Genomic DNA, 18,053 nt, shown 5'->3' with positions numbered 1-18,053 from the left:
CCACAAAACACAGTGCATTTATTTATGTCTAGTGAGCAGATGATGCACTTGCTACATTGCTTAGCAGAAAAAGTGAAAAAAGAGCAGACTAAGCAGGCACTGGTGGGGCACAGGCAGAAGAGGAGTTCAAACAAGCACAGTGTGCTGCTCAGTGACACACTGGATAGGTTCTGTTAATTATAGACAGACCAGTTTTCATTGTTTTATTATCATTTACTTCTCAGAATATCCTTGGAATGTATTTTAAAAATGCAATTAATAAGCTCACATACCCTTTCAGTGAAGTTTAAAGGCAGGTGAAATGGGTAAGGTTGAAGTCAGTTATCTGGCTGTGTGATTTCCTGAGCTGAGAGCTGGAGTAATAACACTGTCATCTGGCAAAGCTGTGCCATGGGAAACTCACTTTCAGCTCTGCATATTGACTCTAATCAAACACATTTGTTAGTGCACGAGACACAGCCACATTAGACTGTAAAATCAATGAATATATTTACAGCCAATAAATTAATATTTGCAGGGTAAATACTTCTGTATAGTTTTCACTCCTTGTTTGAATAATTTCCTGGATGCCATTCTTTGCAGGGTTCTTCTGTACTTCAGTTTTAAGGTTCTTGATGTTGTCTTCCAAAAATACTTTTTATTTTTGGTTGTAATGACAGAAAAAGAAGTCCCACCCTAAGGAAACCCAATGTTGTCCACACAAGTGCTGTAGTTTCTAAATCTGTGATTCCTCAGCCAGTCTCACCAGCAGCCCAAGTGTCATTTGCCCTACTTTACCACTTGTGTAAAATCCCACTCAGCTATCAGCCAATTCTGCTGAGCTGGGGTGAGCATAGCAAAAGCTGGTCTATGGCATGGTCAGACAAAATAGGGGAAAAGAAGAAAAGAGAAAGGAAAAGAAAAACAAAGAGGAAAAGAAAAAGGAAAAGAAAAAGAGAGGAAAATTCAGGCTCAAAAAGAGCTATGAGGGAGGATAGTTTTGTAACACTTGAAGCAATTGAGTAAACCTTTTAAAGGAAGTTCTTATTCGTTATAGAGAAGTAAAACAAGCAAAAAATTATTAAGCCAATTCCAACAAAATTCTCAAGAGACTTCTGTATGCAGAGAGGAATATTTTGGGTCTGTTAGCTGTCGTGCTTAATTATGAATTAAGCAATACACTTTTTTCTTCATTGTACAAAAAATTTCTGAGAGGAAGGAATACCTAAGAGAAAGTTGTTTAGTGTTGAGTGTCCATGCAGGAAACACATCAAAGAAACACCTATGCATTTCCCTTTTTAAAAACCTTTTTTTTTTCATTTTGAAATATGAATTTATGTGTACACTGAGGATATGGGTAGGACTGACCTTCTATCCCAGAACTGTGTGTAAAGTGAGGTGATATCCATAGATGCTGCCAGGGAGATTTACAAGGCAAGTTGCTGGAGTGGAAGTTCCCCAAGCACACACATTTTAAAGAGCTGGCTGCTTTCAGTTTCCTGAAAGCAATCACAGAGTGTAGTGCAACTGATAAGGAGTGGGGCTTTTTTAGCAGTTCTGTCACTGCCCAGAAAATGCTGGGCTCAGAAATACAGGAAGCAGGGGTGGGAAATGGAACTAGAGCCTGCTTTTGTAACAGATCACTTAACTCCAGATTTCACTTACCAGAAAAAAGAAAGCTTTCAACAAATAGGAAAATAAAAAATGATCTGCATAGAAGTGGGAGAATCCTTGCTTTGGAGAGGGGAATCCAACCACAAATAGAGTCTCACCTAGAAGAGAGGATGCTTGACACTCTGTTAAGGAAATGTGGTCACAAATATAGGAGCTGCATTATTTTGGCCAAAATTTACCTTTTGAATGTGCTTCCTATCTAGATGCCCTGCCTGGTATGTGTCTTAACTAGGGTAGCCATTGCTGTGCCAGGACACTGCTTGTGGTGTCTTGGGAACAACCTGTACCTGTGTGATGTCCCCGTGCTCAGCCCTCACACAACTCTGTGGCCACACTGCTCATCTGAAGGTCAGGTGAGAAAGCTGTTGCAACTCTTTCTACCCAGGGGTAAGCAGTTTGAATTAAATGGTAACTATTCTTTCCATTTCCGTTCTTGCTTGATAGCAGCCCCTCTTTGAGATAAGATCTGCAGTTTAGATTAAGCTTAGTCTGTATTTAAAAAGGAACTTGAAATGGCACCTTTTAATATTGTACAGCTGCTAAACTGAAAAAGCAGAGCTTTTCTATCTGAGAAAAGAAAAATTTTAGTATTTTTGGAGTGTCTTTCACCCTACTACCTGACCAGTTTGTGCTGTCTTTATAACAGAAGCTTATGGCTTTTTTCCACTCTCCAGAATTAAAAGCTAAGAAGTAAAGAAGAGAACAACACCTATTAGTTGCTTTCTGATTTATTTCCACAGCAGTATCAGAAACCCTGACCATGGACTGCAGTTGTGTTAGGCCTGGCAATTTACAGATATAGCATTCCTGGCTTGTGGAGCTGAGCATTCAAGTTTAGGACAGGACCAGGACATCAGCAGATAAAAGAATAGACAACATTTCAGAGCAAATGTACGTGACAGGCCCACTTCCTTGTTATGATTTCAAACCCTGAATTTGTTCAGTTATTCCTCTGATCTCTGGCTGTCTAAAGTCCATTAAGAATACCTAACCCAGATGCTGCACTGGTTGCCTCTCTGCCTTACCCTTTTTATACTCCTCCATCTCTGTGGAGTTGAATATTTCCTGAAACAAGGTTAGGAAGGGCAGCTTTGGCTATATAAGATATTGCCAAGCCCTGCCAACAGACTCTGCCCAGGAAAAAAGACAAGGAACTAATTTTTGTCACATTCTCTCAGCCAGAAAAATTCACTGGCATGCAGCACCAGACCACAGCACCTTAGCCAAAGCTGTTTAATTTGAATGCTCATAAAAATCCTTCCTCCCATCTCAGCATTTCACATTATGTAGCAAACAAGAAACATTGACACATGATCACCTGCCCTTTCTCTTCATTAGAGAAATTGCTTCACATTCTTTTGATCTGAGTATTTGTTTGTCAGTTGTGTTTGCAGTTTCCTGCTTGCAAAGAACCGACGAAGAGCACTTAGTAAAAACAATAATAAAAAGCCCTTTACAGTTGCCCCGTTATAGCCACCCAGGGCAGGCAGGAGGGAGTGAGTGGCTGTGCAGAGCTCAGTTGCCAGACAGGGTTAATCCACAACATCGTTGCTGTTCTGACAGCCCCATTATCAGGCACAGGAACATCAGCCACAGCACCACACACAAACAGGGCTGTTCTGCAAATACATTCATTGGGATACTCCATCATCCTGCCTGCCACTGAGGGTCCTTGGTGTAATGGGGCTGGGAATGCCTGATCCTTAATCTTCTTCCATGGGTACAACGAGAGGAAGGAACCCCAGTCCAGGGCTTGGAAGGAAATGTGCAGGTCAAGCTAGATCATTCTCAGTCACAAAGAGCAGCTACCTAAGTGCTAGGTAGGGTAAATAAGATGTGACTCCTTGCATGGTTTTGCAAGGGATTGGGAAGAGGAGAGAGTTCAGGCTCAAGGAGACTGCACTAGCTCTGCAAACCAGGGTCAGGAGCATGACAGGAGCAGAGAGGGAGCCTCGTTTGTAGGACTATGGCTAAGCCAAGTACATTGGTGAGATATTAAAAGCATAGAACACACACAAGGCTTTTGAATTCATTGGGCCAGACTTGCTCCTAAATCAGAGTGTTTCAGCCTGTGCTCAAGACAGGACTTTGGATATCAAATTAAATGGAATGGAACCATCATTTTTCAGCAGCTTGTTCAAAGGGGAATAACCAATAAAATGGCTAAAAGCAAGGACCCAGGACTCTCTTCAAGTTCTATTATTAGACAGATGCCTTCATTATATTCTCATCAGCTAAATAGACAGTTAAAGCTGAGATCAGACTGCATGCTAGAACGTGACCTGAGGTTAATTACAGAGTGCTGGTTTTGTTTTAAAGCTAACAAAACAGCCAAGAAGAATTGAAACACAGAAGGATTTATTGCTTCCCAAGTGGCACAGAAGCAGAGAAGCTAATATATTTGAGGCAGAGGTGTCAAAAGCTGGAGCTCTAAAAATACTCTGCTGGCTCATAGCCACCACTGTCAGCCACAGATAAAAATAGGTCATGATAAATTGGGTGTAGTCCTCTACAGATGTTGGAAATGACCATGTTAACATACAAAATGTGTGCAGCTGTTAAGAAGGCAGCATTCTTTGCTGTTAGGAGCCACATTTAATCAAAATGTAATGAAAATAGGATTTGGAGACTATTAAGCTGTGGTTTTCTTGAACACTTTTCCTGAAAACTGTACATCTCAATGTGATTAAACAGAGAAGTAAGCAGCAGTATGTAGAAAGACCAAAATTTACTGCACACACTTACAGCTCTGGTGCATAACTGAGAGCTTCCTTGAACAGGGACTTGGGCTGAAGGTCACCATTTTACAGATCATGACTTTCTTTTGTGGCAAACAAAGTTACAGGGTTTGGAGGAATCCAGGGCAGCCCCATCTCCGATCCTTAAAGGAATATGGCACATGACAGAGCTTCACCATGCAGTAAAGGAAATGGATCTGTAATAGTGAGTTTCAGGACAAATCCCACCAGGATTTTAAAATACCTGAACTTTAAGAAGAGAAAAAGAATATTATTTTGCTTTATTCAATTTACACATAAATGCCATGAGATGTAACAGTTTCTCTCCTACAAGACATAATCACAGAGCACTGATTTCAGTCTGGTTCAGACAGCAGCATATTTATTGCAGTAGGGAATTCAGGGCAGGTTACAGAGCAACCCAGGAAAGGGGATCCACAGCACAGAGTGAGACCCAGCTGAGTTACAGTGATTTGAGAGGTAGCTTTGTGAACTGCAGCCCCTGCAGCACAGACTGAGCCACACCACGAGCTGTGCTGTATGGCCACAAAGATTTCATTAACAGCATTTAGTAGGAAGCCAGTCACACATTTAGACTACATAAGCAGTTTTTAAGGGCTCTGGGAAAGCTAGATTGTGTCTATTGCACTGCCCAGGTAGGAGCTGGACAAAAATCTCGAGCAGTGAAGTTTTTTCTACCTGCACTGATGGCAAGATGTTCTAACCTCCAGCAAAGCTCTGAAAAAAACATTCACAGAAGATGACATAATCCTGGTACATAAACACATTCACATTTCAGATATCCACTCAGCCTTCAGCAGCCCTTGGACAACTGCCATTAGCTTTGCTGCCAATACTTTCCCCCTGTATTCTGACCTTGGAAGTCAGGTTCTCCTTAACTTTTTCAACTTTGGTTTTTCTTCAGTAATTTTTAAACAAGTCTTAAAGCTGGTAAAAGTGGAACAAGAATTACCACCCCTATCTCCTCCAAGCCACCCTCCTCAACCAGTTAGACAATAATTATATATATATATATATATATATATAAAAATTTAAAGTTAGTATGTCATTGTGTGTAGGAGACTTTGTTCTCTGGAAGACTTTTCCTAGTTTGTGAATGAATACTAACAATCCCTTTATATATAACAGGAATGTGATCCTTTCTGGCATACCTCTCTGTCTATAATGTGGTCAGAACTGATGACAGTTTCAGAGCTCAGACTCCAGGCATTTTTGTCTCTATCCTCTCCCATTGATACCTGGGCTTCCTGAAAAAATGCTTGTGTTGGAGAACGTTGCTCAGTCCAGAAGTTTTTTTCAAAGTATGGTAAACAGAGCATTCCTGGACACCAGAGGAAGAGCTGAAGACAGTCTTCTAAATGGCATATCCTTCAAATTCAGAGACTCCTTAGACTGTTTTAGTAGTGGCAAAACATTCAAAAACTGCTTAGAGCCAACTGTTTTTCTTCTGTATTGTCCCACTGGCAAGCTTATGACAGGAAACACATAATCCATCTTGCAGCAGCAAATTATCATATTTTTCAGTTTCACAGTTATTTAGCCATATTTTGTTTAGTTCTGAATGTCAAGGTAGATGGCAGATCCTTGTCTCATTCTAGACTTTTCACCTAGTTTGTGGGATTTGCTTATCTTCTCCATTAGATACAACAGTCGCAGTGGATTTGTCATCTTTTCCTCCTGATTCATTGCAAAAAATTTCAAGTGATTCATAAAGCAAAGACACAGCCTTAAAAGCAAAGAAAATGTCAGTCAAGACTTTTATCCATAAAGTAGATGTAAAATGAACTTTTACCCATGACACAGCACAGCCCCAGGAAACACAAAGAAACAGAGGCCACGAAGTTATAATTACAGAGGAAATGAATGTTTCAGTATTAATGTTGAAAGGCAAAGCTTTCCTATGTTCAGATTCAATTCTCTTAGCTAATTAGGCAGCAGGCACAAAATACTTTTTTAGAGTACTAAAGATGTCAAGTTTCAGGGTAGATCAGATTCTATGAAATCTGAAAAGGAAAACATTATTACCCCCTTAATCTTTTAACTCTGATATTTCCAAAAACCTTCATCATACCCTTCCCTCTGGATGGATGCTCTTTTGATGCAGTAAACTAGCCCACTGCTGTTGTATTCAGATGCTGTTCTGGACAGTGCAAAAGTCATCCTATTCCTAAACCTACACAGGGTTAAGTCCTTTAGCAAAAGATGAGAATTAATGATCTGCCTGAAATGTACACAAAGACCTATTCCCACAGACACAGAAAATCAAAATCTCAAGCTGAGATGGCATAAATGAGTAAATGAGTGGAAGTCATGAAGAAGTGTTTTTTGTCTTCACACTTACATGCTGCTATGGGGGTTTGCTGTCTGTGTTCTGATGAACCATACTCAGCACAGAGGGGCACCTGCCAGACAAAGTCAAACAGGAGGCATGGTAGGAATGGCCAACCAACCTGGAGCACAATTCTGTGCCTTTTGAACAGCCAGAACTCCCCAGTCAAGAGTGAGCATTATACATGCTACCATGAGCTGGAAGTTTGTATTAATGCTACGGAAGTGCTTAGATTTTGGCTGGAACCTGCAGAACTAGATGAAAAAAATCATCAACTGCACTGAGAACTCCCTCAAAGACCAAATTGCCCTGCAGCTGGCAGAACTGTCTGGAAAACACTCCTTGAGCATCTCAGCTGAGGAAACATGGGATGATTCTCCAGAGACAGAGACCAGTGCTACAGGAGCCAGCTTTGCCATGAGGATGTTCACTCCCAGGTTAATTTACCTTGGGTACTTGCACCTATGTGTTGTCACCTGACCTAATTGCTCGGTGTTGCTGTGACATATAATATAGGTGAGAATAAAATCCATGGCTTGATTCAATTTCTGTGTTACAGGATTGCCTTTTCAACACCAAGAATTGTAAAAAAAGCATGAGACTCTAAGTAGTCTTGCAGAGGCAGATAGAACCTTCATGTTCACTGTTCTAGAAATGATGCCCAAACTGACTCAGAAATTCACCAAATTTCCAAACTTAAAAAGAAAAGTGTAAGTTATGTTTAAAACCAGTGTGAGACTAGTTTTTCCCAAGTAAGTAAAGACTTTTCCACATTCAAGAAAAAAAAAAAATTAAGCTGATAATATTCTGCAATACAATTGAAAGGCAGATACCATAATATTTGCTCATCACTACTGGCTTAATTTGTTTGAACTATGGTGTCCATACACATGGTATGTACTGGCTTTACTAACCTACTGGGCCTCTTGAATGATTTATAACACCCAATTGTGCTTGAACATTTAAAAAGATGACACTATGAAAGCACTCTTTCTGCTTTCACTAAAACAGCAAAAAGGTCTGTTACATGAAGGAAAATACTGAACCTAGGCCATGACACATCACTGTGGCTGGTAGCTGCTAAATTATAAAGCAGCTGCAAAAGAACATAATTGCATTCACACAACCTCTGGAGTAGTCTTATCCACACAAATCCTGAGCAGTATCTGGCTACTAATGAACTTTTCACTCAGCACCCCCTAGGATGCTTGTTTTCCCATTCTCAACCTCGTTTTCCTACATCTTCATTAAATATTAACAAGCAGAAGAGTAATCCCTTCATAGCTAGTAATTAGCATAATTTATTACTATGACCAGACCATATCATGACTTGTATTCTTGTCATTTTCTACTATGATATCTCCAGTAAAAGCAAGTCTCAGCTTCAGTGGCAATCTACTTACAGAAAATGAATTTTCCCAGGTATTTTCTTTCTGTTGGAGCAATGACTATTGCTCAATAAAAGATGGATATTACTGTTTCACTACCTGCATGCTGATATTTTCTCTTGCCATGACCACACCACCTGTGTGACCAAATGAAGGCTGCAGCCAGGTTCTCTTCTGGGAGAACCTGAGAATCTGTAAGCCCAGTAACTGCAGTTAGGAGCATGGGCTTGAACATTTTTCATCTCTTTTGTGTGACTTGCCCAAGTCTCTCCAGCTGATTGCAATAAAAACTGTGCCTGCCTATGCAAGGGTTAAATTAGGGCTTATTTCCCTTGCCTAATTTATGTTTCATTGTAATTAAAAGATGAATAATTGCACGGGGAAAGGAGCCTGCCAGGAATCTGCTACCTGCTCTCAGCAAGTGTTGCCTGCTCTAATGACCCTATGAGCTGAAGCTGGTCCAAGGCCCTTGAGCTTGGTACACAACTACTCATAAAAGGACTTTCTTGCCACTTTTTTACTTCTTTTCTTTCCTTTCTCTTTATTGATCTTCTCTGCTTTTTGTTGCTCTCTTTTCCAGACAATCTTAGAGTTTTATTAACTATATTAACAGATTTCAATACTTTCTTACTACATAAATTTCCCCTTCTTATTTCTGAGTGTGGTTTTTTTTTTTGCTTTAAACCTTTTTCATGTGTAGGAAGATGCTGTCCTAGGAACAGCAGGTTCTTGTGTGCTTTCTCCCCAGTGCCTCATTCTGAAAACCCTCTCATAGCATGAGTCTTTTTATGAACCTCTTACCCATTCAGCAGAATTAGATGATGAGTTTTCCTCAGCTGCTTCTCTGGTGGATTCATTTCTCCCATGAAGCTCTTCCTCCTCGAGTCTCTGCTCCTGCTCCTGCTCTTGCCTTGCTGTCAGCACAGGAAGCTGTGCAGCACCTTATAAAACCCAAGCTCCAGTCAGTGCTTGCTTACTGTCCACGTCCAGAGTCACACCTGTACCCTGCCAGAGCTCCATAAGCTCCAAAATGGAGAGTGCAGAGCTCTTGTACAGCTAGTCTGGATGACAGGCACTGGAGTGGTATTCAAGCTGAAAACAGCCCAAACAGTTACCTAAGAGGCTGCCTTAGATTATCTCACTGATCTGAGCCCTCTGCTCACAGCTGTCCTACATTTATATTTGGCCTGCAACCTTGTCATTCACCATTATCTTCCTATGACTTCTCCCATCCTCAAAGTTCTAGATTTTTAAAAAGACCCCCAAACCCAACAATAACAAAAACCCCAAATGAGCAAACAAAACTGCCCTCCAAAACCCCTACCAACCCAAGTGAATAATTAATTAGAAAGAAATCACACCCTGAAAAAACCAGAACTATGTGCTCAAGGCTGGGTCTTTCACCTGTCACTTCCAGTTGTCACTACCAGGAGTAAGAGACTGTGATGCAGAGCTAAGTTCTGGCTCCTCAGTTTTTCAGTCAGAAATCAGCAAGAAATTATCAGAACTGATATCCTTGAATACCCTAGACAGGTCAAGACCTTCAGTGTAAGTGATGACTGCCCTTAAAAGGTAAATGATGAAAGCAAGTGGCTGCAAGAACACTCACCTGAGCTACAAGCTGTGCCTCTGATCCCTCCAGTCAGCTCGAGGTGCCTCAGCAGACCAGGACCAGGGGAGCAAAGTCACACACTGAAATACCTCTTCAGTGCACCTCTCCAGCCATCTCAAACCAAACCCACAACTTATATGTGCTAATGGAAATATTGTAACTCACCAGATAGGGTGGAGTGCTTTTTCTTTTTGTAGCAAAGACACAAGCTTCCCACTGCCGCTAAAAATGGAAGGATGGCCCATGCTTCCAAATATCTCCTTTCCAGAGAGTGAGCTGTTGCAATTACAAATTTTAAATATTGTGATGTACTGGTCAAAGAGAAAATAAAAGATCAACATCACAGCAAAAGAAAAAGCAGGTAAAATTAAAAATTATTTCAAGAGTAAATCAGGTGTAAGGTCACTTTCCCATCCGTAAGGGATGTATGCCTGATGAACAATAATATCAGTACCTCCCACAGTTCCTGCAGATTCACATTCCCCCTCCCCACAGTATTTAACACAAGTCTTTTCTGCTTGTACTTGACCAAGCAGGAGATCTGGTTCCCTAACTCATTTTAGGACATTAAAACACTGTTAAAGAATTAAGATTATGTAGATTAACTTCCCACCATTTTGAACACTACTTCATTGATTCTCTAGCACTGATATTTTCTAAATCTTTGATAATTTTTGTGTTTCTCTTTGAACCAGCTGACCCATGGTATAAAATACTGTACAAAACTGGAGTGTACTGCAGGATTGGAAAGGCTTCCTGTGACTTGAGCAGTCAGCAAGTGAGTGATGTTTGGTAATGCTAAAGGTCTCATCATAGCTAGTCCCCTTGTCTTTCTCTGCATTTGAGAGATATAAAGAGAGTTGAAGATCAGCATCTTCCAGAACTGGTGCATAATGTCTTCAGCTAGCTGTATAACAGAAGTGAGGTAAACTGTCTTCTGGGTGTCTGGCATTATATTAATAATATAAGGACAAAAATTTCACTCCTATTGCTGAAAATTTTAGTTGTGTGTGAATACTGATTGCATTCATGCTTTTCAATGCTTAACTCAGAATTGGGACCTTAAACTGCTCCCCTGTAAAAGTTAACATATGGCTTTGGTAAACAGGGAGACACATCACATATAAAACAATTAGTCACAAGAATTTTATGGACACAAATCCATATAGGGCCTATACTGCTCCATCATCCATATTGTTTTATTTCTCACTTTTCATTAAGGGCTTGTAATAAAAAATTAAAATGGTTAGTAAAGGTTACAGATTACTGAGCAGAGTAACCATGTGATCACTGCAGCCCCTGTAACCACACACAGCAGATTCACTCAGGGTCTCACACCTATCCTCTTCCTCTGAGGGGGAACTCTGGCTGGGTCTTGTGTGAAACACACAGCTCATGGACAGCATTTTTGTAAACCTCAGGTAATAATTCCTATTAGCAAATCCTTACGGAGGGAAACAAATACTGCACAGGAGATATAAAGGCAGAGAGTTTAAGTCAATTGTCATTAAAAGTTGTTCAGGCACTCTTTGTGTTTATCTCTTTCACCCAGAGATCCAAAGTGTTGAGGAAAGAAGGTGGGAGGGGCAGGAAATGCACAGCATAGCTCAAATGGAAGAATCTCTCTGATGAAAGATGTGGCACACACATGCCTTGCCAGCCTACCTTTCTCTTCAACAATCACTGTTGTCCCATTTCCACGCAGCTTCTTAAAGAAAGGTATTTCAATAATTATCTCACAGTAGTAAAATCCAGTGTCATTTACATTAGCAGATTTGATGACAAGCACATCCTTGTTTTCACAGGTGATGTTGGGTGAATAGAGAACTTTTGATGATATACTTTTAGTGATATTCACTTTATTAACAAAATACCAGCATGCTCTATATCTCTTAACAGCTTTTTCCCAAATGCAGGTGATTTCAGTGGAGTCTCCAGCTGATAGATTAATATTTGTTGGTGTTTGGATGACTCTTAAATTATTGAGGTCTGTAGCTATGGAGAAATACACACAGATTTAAAAGGTAAAATAGCAAAGAGATGTCATTAAAGCTGTATTTACAAGAAATACCTTAAATATTAAAAAAGTGTTTAAATATTAAAATAAACATTTAAAATAACAATTAATACTGTAAAATCATTATGACATTAATTTCAAGCTTACTACTCACTTCTCCCTTGAATGACAGCAATTGTTTTCTGGCTAAAGTAAATTTTTAACCTGATTTTTAACCTGATAAAGTCCTTCAGCATTGTTTGTGTGCAATAAATGAATATTTTCTGCATGCTTGCTTATAAACATATTTTTATTTTCAAGAAAAAGCTTTATAAAAAGAGATTAAGTCTGAAGCATATTAAACACTCTCTGCCAGATAAAGAAGAAACAAAAGGAGTAATTCAGAATGATTCATTAGTCAATAGTGAAAAACTCATCAAGGTTAAAGAAAAAGACATTGCAATTTTTGTCCCTACATAGGAGATCTTGTTCAGCACTGCTTCTAATGAATGACAAGTGTACAGCATTTTAGAGGTATTTTTTTTCATTTGGTTTCAACTTCTTCTTAAGTATTTGCTGACAAGCTATTTATAACATCAAATTCACCTCCTTCATTTAATAAGATCCCTGGTCTCTGTCTGGCTTCTAAGAAAAGGCTGACTTGGACAGTATCAGTAGAAATCAGACTTTTTGTTCCTTCCTGCTTTCAATACATTTTTCTCTCACTATCAGCATGCAAAGTGAGTGATACATGAGACATTGTGCAATATATGTACAAAATATTTTCTTCTAAAGTGAAGGCACTGTGTGGGTATCAGATAACTCTTCTTACATTCTGATGGCATCGATGCTCATTACAAAAGTGCTAATACTATAAAATCTATTCCCATGACTGCTGAGACAATTATTTTCATATGCTGTATGAAGAATTATAATTCCTTTTTCCTATCCTTTACAACATTAAAGTGAAGAACTAATAATAAGAGTAAATGGCATGATTTTCTTCTAAATTTTATCCAATTTATCACTCAGGCACATTTCATAGCAAGACATAACTAATTAGAAAATTTTTTTCCTATCTCTAAAATGGCATCTGATCAGTTTTAACAAAAAGATACAAATAATTTTTTCTACTTTTTCAATAGAGAAAGTCACACATTCATCACAAGTAAAGGAGTCAGGCACCACCATCTTTACAATGTAATACTTAAAAACTTGTAGAGAACAATATGGAAAGTATAGGGGTAATACAAGCAGCAGAAAAAAAGGGAAATAATTGATGTAGTGTGTAAATGACAACCTAGAAGCCGTTCAAGTTAAAGAAGTAATCACTGATTTCAGTTTTACTGTTCATTCAGTTTGTTGTTTAAAACACAGTTGTGCTATTGACAGTGCTATATTTCCATCTTTGATGTTTTTCTGAAAAATATCACAGAAAAAAATTATTTTGCTAATTTTTTACCTCCTATGGAATCCCTTCAGAATTATCCACTGTGATTTGTATTGAACAAGAATTATAAATCCTTATCTGCTTTGTATTTCAGTACCTACATGATCTAGAAAAATCCTCCTCCAAATTTGAAAATTCTACATTCAGGATTTGTCATAACAAATATTCAAGTTAGATATCCTAAAAAGATGGTGCATACACTAACCTAACATCATTTTGGGTCTTAAAGTGTTCAGTTTGTTCCTCTATGCTTCCCCTGCAACAATTTCTTTGTGAAAATGCTTTTTGATTTCTCATGCTTTTTAATCTTGCTTTCAGCATTATGAAAAAACTGTTAATATTTTCCTTCTCTCACATGTGTATTTGAGGCGGATATACCATAAATTTTATTTTAAATCCAGCTCAAGGATTACAGGCTACTAACTAAAAACAAAACAACTACAATAAAAGAAAAAAAAAACCAAACCAAAACAAAAAACCAACACTTACCCAAGCAGCCAAAACACACTGTCAACAGAAGTTTCATTGAAATTATGATCATCATGCAGAATTATTAGCATTTGCATCAGGCTGCCTTGGTTGAAGATCAGCAGAACACCAAATGAAAGCATGTCAAATACGCAGCTTAACTTCCTCTCCCCTCATGTGGTGACGTTGTTACAACCTAAATGCAACCCAATTTTTCCCTACACTCTGTGAAGCTGCTGTTTCACAACTCAGCCACCCTATTCAAAATTAAATAATTTCTTCTTTAACATTTAAACTGTTTTGTAACTGGTTGCTGTTCAATCTAGATTAGTCTCTCTTCTGGTATGACATAAAGACCTGGGTTTCCATGTGTGGTTTCATGACAGCATTTGCCATTGTCCTAAAATCCTTCATTTCAAAGCACTTTACAAAGGTGAGGTTTCTTCAGCTGCTGTGCATGGGTTTGTCAGCAGCCTCTTCCAGCAGACCAGATGATCTCACCCAGAGCCAGAGACAATGATTGCTCATGGGCTGCACTGAAGTCAAGCATTCCTCCTATCTTTCTTTACCATACATTTCATCGCCTCCTTGCTGAAATGTTGCCTGAATTCTTCCCTCCTGTGAGAAGTACTTTTGTACTTTTGCCTTAACAGCAGCAGAGCTCTCCTGGCAGGAGCAGCAGAGGAAGGCTGAGCTCCATGATCCCCCTGGAAGTGGCCCCAGCATCCTGCAGCACCAGGGGACCTTGAGCTGTGCATGCGATGCATCAACCATCACCTCTGTGGGTGCAGCTGCATCAATGCAATACCGGTGCCATGTACATTAACTAAAGCTCATTTCAGGAAGATTATAAGCATGGGTAAAAGAAAACTATCTACACTTACCTCATCAAGGTAAGGGTAAAACTTATTTGCCATCAACTATTAAAAAATTTTCTGCAAATGCAGGTAACTGAATGCTGCCAGCACTGATTTTTGGCTCCAACACAGAAACAATTACATGGCCTGGCCAGAGACATTTCCTGGAAGACAAAACACTGCATTTGTTTCTTAACTTATCTATCTTATTCAATGTTTCAAATGCAATTACCAGGCCAGAAAAAAACTGTCCTGCAAACATGTTCAGTTGGATAATGTCAAAATTGCAACGACAGGGAAAAAAACCAAAAAGATAAAAAAGTAAATCAAATAGAACGTGCTGAGAATATAAATCAGTTACATTAAAAACTTGATTAAGAATCTGTCAGTCACTAATTTCCTAGAACTAATGTGAGGTTTTAGTAGCACTGGGCAGGTGCCCGGAAACAACAAAACAACATTTTGTAATGATGACACAGTCACATTTAGAGCCTGAGGCACTGTTCCTTTCCAGTTATCAGTAACAAAAGCACAGTGCACCAGCTCAGCTACTTCTCTGTATCTTCCTTACAGATATAATTCCAGTGATCTTTAGATTGCCATGCAAAATTAAGAGGAAGAAGATAGCAAAGATAAATATCACAAAGTGCTACAGACTAGCCCCATTTCTGATGGTATCCAGCTGACCTGTTTATCATCTTTTAGAACTACTGAGGACATAAATACCTTTAAATTCAAATGAATAAAGGGATTTATTAAAGCAAATAATTTATATTTAAGGATATTATTTCATGCTTTGGTCGTACTGATCAAAGACATAGATTGCACAAAAAATTTCCATACACAAAGATGCATGTGTAAATCCAAAGGAAAAAGTATTTTATTTTGTATTTACATAACTGCATTTGTGAATTTAGTGCTGAGTTGTGCAGCTGGCAGCTCCAACATGCAGAATAATTTATCTAAAAACTAGGTGAAGCTTTTTCCATAGTGCTGATAGCAGCTTGTATTTACTCTAAGAGATACTTTGGTTCTAGTCCAAAGCATCCACTGTCAGAGATGAAATGAACTAGCACACAAAAAAAGAGTTGGCTGAAAGGTTTATTTTTAGCCCTGGTAACTGCTCTGTACCATTTTACAACAGAACCTCACAAACTCTCATGACAGCACTACTGAGTGGGTGGAAAAATATGGTGTCAACATTTCTTAAGGGACCTTTGCTGCCAGGAAAAGTGTATCACACAAAATAACTGTGTGGGTCAGGAAAGCATCTATAACAGAAAGAAAAGAAATAATAATGGGATCTTTCTGCAACTCAATCATATTTAACCTTGGAAACTGCCTTGATGAATTTGGATTCTCTAAATGTGTAAACTCACCTGTGTGCTGGAGATGACTGAAGAGCAGCTGCTCAGTGCAGAGTCAGTCTCCCCCAAACACTTTCCACAAATCTCTCTTCCCAAAACTTTTCTCTGTCACTTTCAAGGAGCACCACTTGAGACATACTGAAAATTACCTGAAACTTTTAAACAAAGAGGATCTAAACCCTCTTCCTTCTCCTTACCTATACGTCAGACTTTTTTGAGAGCTTGCCATGCAAGTATTAATGAGACAGCAGCTTTTTTGAGGGGTAACTGTCAGCTGGGAAAATTTATTAATACATAGCAAGAGTGAGGAGAATGTGTGTGGAACTGAAACTAACACCAAGGCTTCCCATAGCCCAAACATGCTGCACACGCGTGGCTTTGTCCTCTGGTGAGAACATTACATCAACCCTCTTTCTTTTGCAAGTCCTGTCTAATCTATGGTTTGAAATAGTATTTGAGTGGCTTGATTTCCATCAATTTCTTATGTAGCAATGCAGTACTCCTCCTCACTAGATTCATATATGTGAGGGAAGAAAAAGGATCATTAGTAAAAAGGCCACTCTACTGAGATTTGAATGCCTGCAGGCTTCCATTTGCTTAGGCTGAGACTTCTCAGGAAAAAGAATGTACAAAATATGGAATGACAATCTTCTAGCAGGAACGCCATGCTTTTTACAGACCACAGTCTGGGATGCCTCTGGTGCAATACAGGATTTGACTCTGGCAAATTATTCCCAGATGGCCAATTGCATTGAAATAACTCCAGATAAAATACTCCTTTTTATGTTGTTTTTCTTCCTTTAAATCAGAAAGCTTCCACTAATCAAAACAGAAATTCCCTCAAAGAGATGAATCAGCTGGTAATGAGGTATTCCTGCTTCTGTGATCCTGTGTAAGGTTTTTGTAGGCCAGGCCTAGTTCAATCTGCCACCTGGGAAAGCAGCACCCAGAGGCAGCAGCTGTAGGATCCTTTGCTGCTTGGCCAGGACTGACCATGCAATTGCTCATTAAAGGAACGCCAATTTTTTAAAATTTATCAACACAACTTGCTGTTACCATCACTTGTATTAGCAAACACCATTTCAGTCATATCTCTGTGTAATCATATCTCTGTGTAACCCATGGATTATATTCCACAGCAAAACCAAGCAGGGAATGAAGGAAGGTGTAGAATCAGTGAAAATGACCTAGCTGAACACATTTCATTTCCCAAATACATACACAAAACACAATGAAAGCCAGTACTGCCATCATGCTTTACTGCATCACAGTAACTGTTTTTATGTGCTTCCCCTCCTGACGTTGCAGGAAAATGGCTTCCACTGCAGTAGGATGGGTTTGATTGGCACATCACTAAATATTTACAGCCATGGATGAAAAATTACCATCAGAAAATACAAAACAACCTTTCTTCATCCAGTAACTGAACGTGACTGTTTCTGAAGTGATGTCAATGAGATACAAAACAGGCTGTCTGCACAGAAAAGTTGACCACCAGTGCAGGTCTTCAGCAAAACTATCTCCCAATAGTATTCTGGAAGGGCCTTTTTCACTCCTTTTACTTTGCTCTTGAACAGTGTCTCCATGAGGAGAAAATTATTGCTGAACAGCCAAAGTAAATTAGAACAATTACTACAGTAAAATGCCATTTTCACGTGATTCTAGATCTGGGACTGTTAAGTGGCTGAAAATGCACCAATTCTCTTTTCAACCTCTTTATTTCCTCTTTCAGTTTATGTTTCACTCATCAGAAATACAGCTTTGTACAGTGTTGCACCAAGCATAATTCATCAGTACTGCAGTGAAGTGACTGTCTTGATTCTCATCTCAGCTGTGGGCCTTTTTCTGGTGGATAAGCAAAATAAGTAAAGATGCCGAATGGCATGAGAACAGAGTAAGATTCTTCACATCTACAGCTAAGAACCAAAATATAAAAAATGCAGATTACCAGCTCTTGCAAAGTTAGTCACTATCCAAGTTTCCTTCTGCTGCTCAATCAGATCTGCTTTGAATTTGCCCTCATTGCCAGTTTAAGCTCTTCACTCTGAAGTTAATTTTGACTTGCTGCTATTGGAACATTTCCTGCTACCACTGTGCCCATTCTCTGAGCCTGAGAAGTAAGAAAGTTGACAACATCACAAAAACAGTGCTCCTCCTTCAGGTTACAAGATGAG

The 18,053-nt window shown here is 39.2% G+C and overlaps 1 protein-coding gene across 2 annotated transcripts; it reads right to left on the bottom strand.

Moving 5' to 3' along the window:
- Positions 1–4,745: 4,745 nt before the first annotated feature.
- On the bottom strand, positions 4,746–13,837 carry LOC132326679 (uncharacterized). Of its 2 annotated transcripts, XM_059845212.1 has the most exons (6): positions 13,677–13,837; positions 11,407–11,736; positions 9,907–10,017; positions 8,931–9,070; positions 6,754–6,814; positions 4,746–6,138 (listed from the first exon to the last, which is right to left on the bottom strand). In XM_059845212.1, exons 1-6 carry the CDS (start codon positions 13,729–13,731, stop codon positions 6,119–6,121), a joined length of 717 nt encoding a protein of 238 aa, XP_059701195.1. In that variant the 5' UTR covers positions 13,732–13,837; the 3' UTR covers positions 4,746–6,118. The 2 variants fall into 2 exon arrangements, with proteins under 2 accessions (XP_059701195.1, XP_059701194.1); XM_059845211.1 differs by lacking the exon at positions 6,754–6,814.
- Positions 13,838–18,053: the final 4,216 nt, after the last annotated feature.

The sequence above is a fragment of the Haemorhous mexicanus genome, chromosome 4 (assembly GCF_027477595.1).
Source record: "Haemorhous mexicanus isolate bHaeMex1 chromosome 4, bHaeMex1.pri, whole genome shotgun sequence".
NCBI lineage: Eukaryota > Metazoa > Chordata > Aves > Passeriformes > Fringillidae > Haemorhous > Haemorhous mexicanus.
This window is presented reverse-complemented; position numbering and strand designations above follow the sequence as displayed.

Excerpts from the sequence above, each read along its gene's own strand:
- LOC132326679 (XM_059845211.1), bottom strand. The coding sequence starts at position 13,731 with ATGATGATCATAATTTCAATGAAACTTCTGTTGACAGTGTGTTTTGGC. Across the intron at positions 9,071-9,906 it reads AAAGCACTCCACCCTATCTG|GTGCTGCACAGCTTCCTGTG; the intron begins GTGAGTTACAAT and ends GGGTTTTATAAG. Across the intron at positions 6,139-8,930 it reads CATCTAATTCTGCTGAATGG|GCTGTGTCTTTGCTTTATGA; the intron begins GTAAGAGGTTCA and ends TTTGCTTTTAAG.